This window comes from Triticum urartu, chromosome 5A (assembly GCF_056163025.1).
Source record: "Triticum urartu cultivar PI428250 chromosome 5A, HENAU_Tu73, whole genome shotgun sequence".
NCBI classification, from domain to species: domain Eukaryota; kingdom Viridiplantae; phylum Streptophyta; class Magnoliopsida; order Poales; family Poaceae; genus Triticum; species Triticum urartu.
The window spans coordinates 607,842,464-607,852,037 of NC_141877.1; the positions used below are offsets into that span (position 1 = coordinate 607,842,464).

At 42.4% G+C, this 9,574-nt stretch overlaps 1 protein-coding gene across 1 annotated transcript; it reads right to left on the reverse strand.

Annotated features, from left to right (window-relative positions):
* Positions 1-1,373: 1,373 nt before the first annotated feature.
* LOC147973305 (2-hydroxyisoflavanone dehydratase-like) lies at positions 1,374-2,742 on the reverse strand. The gene has a single exon (XM_087524952.1). It carries the CDS (start codon positions 2,658-2,660, stop codon positions 1,701-1,703), a length of 960 nt encoding a protein of 319 aa, XP_087381078.1. The 5' UTR covers positions 2,661-2,742; the 3' UTR covers positions 1,374-1,700.
* Positions 2,743-9,574: the final 6,832 nt, after the last annotated feature.

Here is a 9,574-nt window from a genome sequence, read left to right on the forward strand (position 1 = left end):
TCGTGCATTTTTTAAGTATTCACATATTTTTTCTAAAAAATAGTACATGTATTTCGCAAAACAATTATTCATATTTAAAAAAATATGTAAATTTAAAGTGTCCATGTGCTTTTTTAAAAAGTTGTATAATTTTCTATAGTACTCACGTATTTTTAAAGTGTCCACAGAAATTTAAATTAGTCACACTTCTTTTACAAACATTCATGCAATTTTTAAAAGTTCTCATGCATTATCCAAAATGTTAATGTAATTTCGAAAAATGATCATGATTTTACGAAAAATTCTCATGTAAATTGAAAGAAGTGCTCATGCATAAAAAAAATCTTCCCGTGTTTTCCAAAAAAAGATATATTCTTGTAAAAAAAAGAAATGGAAACCAAAATGAAATGAAAAAGAAACATAAAACACGAAAACGTTAAAAAAAGAATGAAAGGTAAAAAATTAAACGACAAAAAATAGTGAAATTAAAAATTATAATAAATCCTAAAGGAAACCATGAAATCGGGGAAGAAAACCACAAAAATTAGCACAAACCAGGCAGGCCAGTAAACCACACAACATAAAACCTACTTGAAAAAAAACTAACGAGGCAAAAACCAGAGTAAACTGCCTCACGAACTGCTTCTGTACTGGGCGGCCCACTACACGCCACTATGTGGTCGCCAACAAACATTGCTATTCAAGTTGCACAAATTTTTAGTGGACAATGCTCGCCTTGACCCCAACACCATGTAGCCAGTTGGATCAGAGCTTAGAGCTTGAGCTGCTCAATGTTGGTTTTGGCAAACAACAGGAAGATAACTTTCTCCACGTGTAGGTACAAAACATTTGCTCCCTCAATTTAAAATAAGTCTCGTGGTTTTGGCTCAAATTTGAACTAAAATCACGACACTTGTTTTGGATCAAAGGGGGTAGCATTTTAGATAAAATAAAACCAATAGCATTTGATAAATCGACCTGAAACATCATGTATCGAGATACTCCAGCGAATCAAGGTGAATTCCTAAGCTAGAATTCCACTCCTATCAAGAACATGGCCAACATCTTTGGCACGAAGCCCCTTTGAACTGTTGTTCGACGATTTTTATATATGTGTCAAATTTTCACTGCAACACAAATGTGGATTTTTATACCTACGCCCCTGTGAAGTAGGCGATCAAATTAAGTGTACTATGAGCCTACTGCATAAACTATAATACTCTCTCCGGTCCTTTTTACTTCGCATATTAGAGTTGTGTCAAGTCAAACTTTGTAAACTTTGACTAAATTTATATTAAAAAATATCAACATCTACAATACCAAATATATATATACTATAAAACTACATTTCATAATGATTTCAATAATATTAATTTGACATTGTGAATGTTGATACTTTTTTCTATAAATTTGGTCAAAGTAGAGATGCTTTGACTTCGGACAAAACTTATATGCAGACTAAAAAAAACCGGAGGGAGTATGACAGTACTATCCTCCAACATTTCTCATATGGTGTAAAACAAAATCTCACTGTGCCGATGCCAGAAACTAAAAAAAAAATTCACAGACCCATAAACAGAACAACAATCAGACAAATCTGAATTCTGAAACCGAAAAGCAGCATCCATGAATGGAAAGATAAAGCTGCACTTATTTCCCGAGCCGAGTAGATATGTTGAAGAGAATATGCGGTTGTCTCTTCTCCGGCGACCGGCGAGTCGTCAACAGTTGAGGAACTCGGCGATGACCTTGTCCTGCGCGACGGCCTCTTGGCAGCACGGCTCAAGGAGGTGGAACGTGTGCCCCTTTCCCGGCGCCTGCCATATGTCCGTCTCCCCGCTCCACCCGCTCGCCCTCAGCCGGTCGTAGTAAGCGCGGCCGCGGTCGCGGAGCACGTCGCCCTCGGCAATGCACACGAGCACGCGGCCGGATGCCAGGGCCTCAAGGCCCGGCACGCCGTCGACCAACGGGTTGATTCGCGGGTCGTCCTCCCCCGTGGTCGTCGGGCACATGATCCGCCATGCGCTCGCTAGGGTCTCCCGCGCCGTGGGGTCCAGGTCGTCGGAGCCCACCTTGTTGCTCCCCAGGAAGTAGGGGTGGATCATGACGAGGCCGTGGATCTTGGCGCCCCGGGCCAGCCCCTCCGCGCCCACCCGCATCGCCATGTGGTGCGCGATGTTGGCGCCGGAGCTGTCGCCCCCGAGGTAGAGGCGGGAGAAGTCGGCGTGGTCGGCAAGCCAAGGCTCGTCAACGTGGGACACGGCCCAGGTGAGAGCCTCCCATGAGTCGGCATATGCAGCGGGGACGGGGTGCTCCGGCGCGAGGCGGTACTCGACGGAGACGACGAGGACGTTGGCGAGCGCGACCAAGTTGTTGAGGTAGGCGTGGAACATGGGGTTGAAAGCGGAGCCTAGGCAGAACCCGCCGCCGTGGTAGTAGACGAGGACGGGGAGCTTGGCGGCCGCGTCGAGGCGGGGGAGGTAGAGGCGCGCGGAGACCTGAGGGGAGATGGTGCGGTCGCGGGAGGTAACTCCGGTGGCGGCGTCCGTGGAAGCGGCGACGAACTCGGAGCCGAGGTAGCGCTCCACGCGGTTCCTGTAGATGCGGATGCAGGGCATGGACTCGTAGACGAGCTCATCGTCGGTCGTGGCTGCCGGGGAGGGGGTGAGTGCGGCGTCCATCTTGCGGCGGAGATGTGGGCGGGGGTTCGAGAGAGACGAGAAGAATGAGTAGACTTTGCGTTGGTCAAAGAATGGCTCTACCAACTCCTGGCTACTTGCTGCAAGCATGCACCTACTTAACCTTTTTTTATGTCGTACATAACTTGAAGCAGAATTGATAGGTTCCATAGTTTAATTCTGATTCGAACATGGGCGAGTTCTGATTTTTCTTCTTCCAATTTTTTGTGGGAAGAAAAATTGCAACATAGTACTCCTCACGTGATCTCAACATTTTTAGGCCTCCAAGGCAGATCGTCAAAGGCCAACGCTAGGCGTCGGCGCGCCGGCCCAAGTTTCGGCCGGTCCGCTGCCGAGCGTTGGATCCGTACGAAATCAACGGTCTACGTATAGCAACGACTGAGTCGTCTTCTTCCTTCTGTGCTCGTCACCAGCGCTCGCGCCTTTACTTGCCGGCCACCCCCGCCCCGCCCAGCGCTCGCCCCCGTGCTCGCCGGCACCCTGCGTCGCCCGCACTCGCCGGCCACCCTGCGCTGCCCGTGCTCGCTCGCACCCGTGCTCGTCGGACACCCCCGCGCCGCCCGCACGTGCTGGCCACCCCCGCCCGCAGCTAATCGCCGTCGAGCTTGCAGGTCCACCATGAAAAAGGATGTAACAAAAATCCTCGACGGGCGTAGCAAAAACTACAACTGTTGTAAAAAAAAAGGTCGCCGCCGTCAGTCACGGGATGCAGCTTGGGCGTGAATGAATGTAGCAAAATCTGTAGCGAGTTCTAGCAAAATTGCCGCCGGTACCAGCAAGAAAGAAAAGGGGTTGTAGCACTAGTGTTCTAGCAAACAAAAGTCTCCTCCTTCCTCAGGCGATATTCTCAAGCGCGAAGCACCTCACCTGGTCGCCTCTCATGACGGTTCCAGCAAAAACTACAACGGTTGCAACTTGGTGCGTACCCGCTTCCAGCAAAAATCCAAGCCGCTTCCTGCAGTTCTTCATGACGGTTCCCGCAAAACTCCATAGCGGTTGCAGCCAAAAACCTCGCCGTTGTAGCAATTTGAATTGTTGGTTCCAACATTCTACTACCACCGGCTCCAGTAAACTCGATGGGTCGGCTGCAGCAAAACTCGAATCTCCGGTGACAACAACTTGTTTTGGGATCACCATCGGCTGCCGCTCTCGCTGGCCGCCGTTGTAGCATGGTCGCCGCCGGTTGTAGCACCCCACTCCGTGCCGCAAGCGGTAGCAAAAACGTCGCCGGAACTCGTCGCGACGCTTGAAGCACCATGGCCTTGTGAATGTATGTAGCAAAAACACGTCGCGAGTAGTATCAAACAAACGAGGCTGTTGCAACAAAAATGTCGTCCTCGTCGTCGCCGGGCACATCTCAGTCAGTAAAAAAGCGCCATGGCCTCATGAAATGGATGTAGTAAAACACACAGACGGTAATAGCAAAAAATGACACGGTTGTAGCAAAAATGGCCTCCGTCGCCGTCGCCTGTCGCAACAATGGCCGCCGTTGCAAAACCAAAAGACGGTTGTAGCAAAAAACTTCGCTGGTAGTAGCAAAAGCCGATTATGGTTGCAGCAAATCGCCGTCGCCGCCGTCATGAGGTTCAGCTCCACCTTGATGGATGTAGCAAAAATCTTCGTCGGTAGTAGCAAAAACCAACTATGGTTGAAACTTTAATATGTACTCTTGAAACATTTCTGTCAATAGTTGCAATTCTTTTCCACTTGCAGGGTGTCAGCTGCAGCTCCGTCCATCGCTCGTCGCACCGCTTGGCTTGCAGCTCGCAACATCCGGTCCTGGCCCCCGTCACGCTCGGCCATGGCGACAGGCACAGGGCACGAGGGCGCTTCCATGGCGACGAGGTTGCAGCAAAAAGGGCATGGGATTGGGTTCTTGTGCTAGTTTGCACCGGCCGCAAGGGCGCGCACGGCTGCACACGAGGTTGTTGGTGCTCGCCGGGGAAAGAGGATGGTAGGTGGTCGGTTGAGATGGAAGCAAGAAGATAAGACAAAAGAAAAAAACACAGAAGGCGAAGGATAGACGCACGATCCCTGTGGGTTGATCGAGCGCACGCGACGCGACCGGCCGAATCGTTCGGCCGGCGCGCCGTTCTGAAACGTTTCCCATCGTCAATTTGGTTGGACCAATCCGGACGTCTGATATCTCACACATTGGCCCAAATTTGGGGGAGTTTCACATGCAGTTGGGCAACTTTTATCATGATGACTTTGACTCAAACTTTGAATAATTAGTTTTTTTCCTTGAGAAATGAGGATGAACAAGAATAGTCCGTTTTCTGCCTTTGGTCTTGTTTATAGTGTATCTGAATTTTCATATACAATTTATTTATCTCTTAAATTCACTTTGACTATTTTGTCAGTAGCTGCTATGTGACCACATACATATATGCGACACTATGCCATGTATAGTTCGCAATTAGCGAGGTACTAGAAGCGTATGCACACTTGGCCACACCGTTTTCCTCCGAGCATCTCTCTAATATTGCTTTTGTTTTTGTGTGTTTAACTAATGTTGTTGCTATTGTTTTTAAGTGAAGCAATGGTCCTAAAGTTTATTCAGTGTTCCTTGTGTTGTCTGACCACATGTGAGGCGCATACACAAGAACAATTGCCTAAGCAATAGAGGAACAAACAAACTCAAGGACTCCTATTAACAAACATAGAGAAACAACAATAATAGACAAAATTGTGATACACCGCCTCTAATAAAGGGGCAGATGACACCATGCTGCACAACGCAAGAACAAATCGTAGCACCATCGCAATAGCCATAACACACACAAAAAATCCATCAAATCAAAATGGAAACACGTCGCCCAAAACCCACCAACAATGCACTGAACTTGGTCTTCTTCCCTCCTTCATGTTCGGAAGGTTTAACTACATGAAGTTATGTGGCTCATCTGTCAAGGTACCTACACCACCAAAATCACTAACCACGAGGCCACACCATCATTCATTCATAGTGGCGGCGCTACACTGGTTCAGAGTGTCTATGGTTTTAGAAAATGTATGCCTGGTGTATCCTCGATGTGCATGTGCTTGTGTCATCCTAGAGATGTTTTGTTCGTCTCTCTAAATATTGTGAGGCAGTAATAAAGTTCGCAAGTTTGCCAAAAAAAGTTTTTTTGTTTTACTTTGTGTTTCTTTGTCTTTTCAACGGTTTTATTTGGCTTTTGTTTTTTTCCATTTTATTTGATTTTCTTTGTTTCTCATTGGGGTTTTTGGGTTTTTTCTTTCTTTCTTATACTTTTATTTACTTTATTCTTTCTTGTATTTTCTTCGGTTTCTTTGCTTTTCTTTTGTTTCTTTGTCAATCTTTCTTGAACGCGTATCTACCTTTTTACCATTGCACAATGTGCATTTTTATTGCACAGTTGAAACTTATTTTTGATACATGTTGGACATTTTGAAATACATTATGTACATTTTCTAAAAACATGTTTTGAATATATGGTAAAAAAAATCCCAGATACACGGTGTGCATTTTTACATGGCAATAAATGTTTTAAACTACGCAAGCATTTTTTTACATTGTATAGGTGAGTTTACCTAAAATAAACTACAATGTCTCATGTCTTGCAATATTTCTAGCAAATGGTGAAAGGGTGATGTGCATATGTAGTAATGTGCACATCCAGTACACAAGAATTTGATACTTCCGAGAACTTGCACAAAAGCCCTAATTAGCGGTCACTCAAAATTGATAGGAGTCAAAGAAGTAAATCATGGCCCAAAGCTACCCAGAAGCATGACAGTGGATGGATTGCATTCATGTGAGCTAGACTTATGTTTGCACCAAACAAGATATGTCCATGAATAATGATGACGACCAACCATCCACAAATAAATGCATTTGGAACTAGCCAAGGATGTTGCCGTGAGGCATGTGCATGTACATATTAGCACACATATGACCTACATATCTACAAGATAGATGGTCAGATGAATAGGTTGAACCCTGGAGCTGTCAGATTATTAGATCCCAGTTAGTTTGATACTATGGTGAGCAAGGATCGACTTTCGACTACTATTAGATTGTTGGTAAGCCACACAGGATTAGGAAGTATTGGTAATTACATTCAATGTCGCTACATTACAATTAAAACTATGGCCAGCGATGTCACCTAATAATTATAATAATACACAAAACAATATTGCACAAGAGAGTGTGGATGCAGTGTAATGAAAGTTTGTACTAGAGTCCAAATGAAGAGTAATTATTTTGGAAAAGTGAAGGTAGGTGAGACGACGAAGTAGGGGCCCTAGATGGAGAACTTGTCGCCACATTACTGGTGTACTCGAACACTGAGGCTCTTCGTTGAGCGACTCTGAGTTCATATTAAGAAACACTCGCGCCCCAAACCTTTGGTGCCAGTTCGTATGGTTAGGCCTAAGACCGACAAAAGTTTGTTCGTTTGAGAGAAAACATTTTCTATAAATGCCTAAAAATAATTTTTAAAGTCCTACTTTCAACATGAGATATATGCCATCGAATTGTGGATAATATAAATTGCTCGATCCATTTCAAGTTCAGAGAAGCGAAAATCAGAGGAACTCAAGGCACAAATTTGACAATGTGGTGAGCTAAGAAATACGATAGCTGCGATAAAATATATTGTTGGATTCAATGACAAAGTTTAGTGCGGAAATAAGAGGGACTCAATATACGAATTTGGTGATTCAGTTATCAACTAGCGAAGTGACCCGCACATTTGCGCGGCTAGGTTGTCATTTTATATTGGTAATCTCCACCATTTGTTCACCGTAGTACATGAAATCATTAAGTCCAAATTTTACTCATCGATGTTGAAGACCCCCCCCCCCCCCCCCCCCCCGGTGTGTTGTGAAAATTGTTCATGTACAACCACATGAATTAACTTGTTAAAAATTTAAGCATGATAAGTACCATTGACATGTGATGACCACCGATGGAGATATTTGATGGGGATGTTAAAATCATTAATTTTGTCCTAATGTAATATGTAGACTTCTATAGTAGGTTTGAGGCTACATCTGTGTTTATTCTTTTTATTAAGAATTTAAAGACATTCTAACCAAAAATTTAGTACAAATATTAATGGCTTCTACTTAATTCTTGTGTTCCCTTCATCTATCCACCTCTTTATAAGGACTAGTAGACTATTTTTACTCATACAATGGCATTGTGCATTCTTATTTGCTTTAGTTGTGTATATGTCGGATTTCATCTAAGACATTTTAATTGATGGTGCTTACTCATTGTGGAAATATTTTTCTCTAGTTCTTATGGACATAACGTGTTGTCTTTATCTTGCCCCTATTGTGTACATAACTTCTTTGATTTCGCACATTAACATGATTTGTTGCTTCAGATCTTTACTTTTACAATGACTACACCATCTTACTTAATTACTTCATGAAATTCGCACACACACATGGCTCAATAGCATTGTCTTGGCGTTCATGGTATGCATGCAAATAATATTTGGTTCTTTTCAAGTCGAACAAATGTCCGCTTGTGAACTAACTCGAGTGATGGCTAATATATACCCACTTCTGCTTGAAATGATGAGAAAATGACAACTTTTAAATGTATTCCTTAAATCTAAGTTTTCATGTCTATAACCAATTAATTCTAAATTTTAGATGAATTCATGTTGAAACCCAAATCTATAGTTTATTTTGATTTTTCTTAAAATTTATTTCTGATAAAAATTTACTATGCAGCTGAAACTCCCATGTAGAATTTATTCCCAGATTTAGCTATTCATGAAGTTTATGTCCGAAGAACATAACTTTTCAAGTTGGAAATTGACACTTTTCCATGAATTCATATTGAAACCCAAATCTATAGTTTTCTTTTGTTTTTTTCTTTAAATTTATTTCTGTTAGAAATATACTATGCAGCTGCAACTCCCATGTAGAATTTATTCTCGGATTTAGCTATTCATGAAGTTTACGTATGAAGAACATAACTTTTCAAGTTGGAAATGGACACTTTTACTTCTTCCGTTCTTCTTTGACTTATTGGCTCTCTTTGTTTTGCTTTAAGCCGCATAGGCTCCACGTATATTTACATTGGTCGACCCGTATAGGAAATAATAATGTCCCAATTAGTAGTCTATATATGATTTTATTACAGAAAACCAAACTACTAATTTATATTTTATTCGTAATATCGTACACGATTTTTTATGTTTTTATTCATCTAATTAGATTTTTCATAAAAAATCATTTTGAATTTTGCTCTGTTCATCCTTGTCCCATGGAAGTTCAAGTTCTTAATTTATTTTTATTGCAACATTTATATATAAACAAACGTAAATGTTAAATCCCAAACTTTCGGATTTTAAGCATGGCAATCGAATGTTTTTGATGGCAACTTTAGTTCACGCGAGGTTGGCAAACATGGCAAATTTCTGACAAAAAAACAAACTGAGACAAAAGTTGCCATGTTTTAACAACTAAAGTTGCCACCTTGCGTCAACTAAAGTTGCCATGAAAAAACGCTCGGGATGACCTTCTTAAAATCCGAACGTTCGGGATTTATCGGGTCCTAAACAAATACTTATGCATCTAAGAATAGTTGTGTTGCTATGGGTTTCTGCAATACACATCGTTATACTATGAGCCACACGGTCAAGAATAGGAAATGTAGCCTATGCACGAATTACTATTGGACTGTAAAAAAATATTTTCATATATAAATGTTTCTTTGCTGGAAATTCATTTTTACACTTTGCATTAAGTAGACATTAATTCACTTGCACTGTTATAGCCTTAGTTCATGGGAAAGTTCTTCCTTTTTCTTTTTGCTAGAGTAGTTTGAGGAAAATTTCTATTCATAATTTCTCTAGTCTTAAATTAACACCATCAATTTGACCTCCATAGTTTGTGAGAATGTGAACATA

Coding starts and splice junctions, on each gene's coding strand:
- LOC147973305 (XM_087524952.1), bottom strand. CDS start 2,660: ATGGACGCCGCACTCACCCCCTCCCCGGCAGCCACGACCGACGATGAG.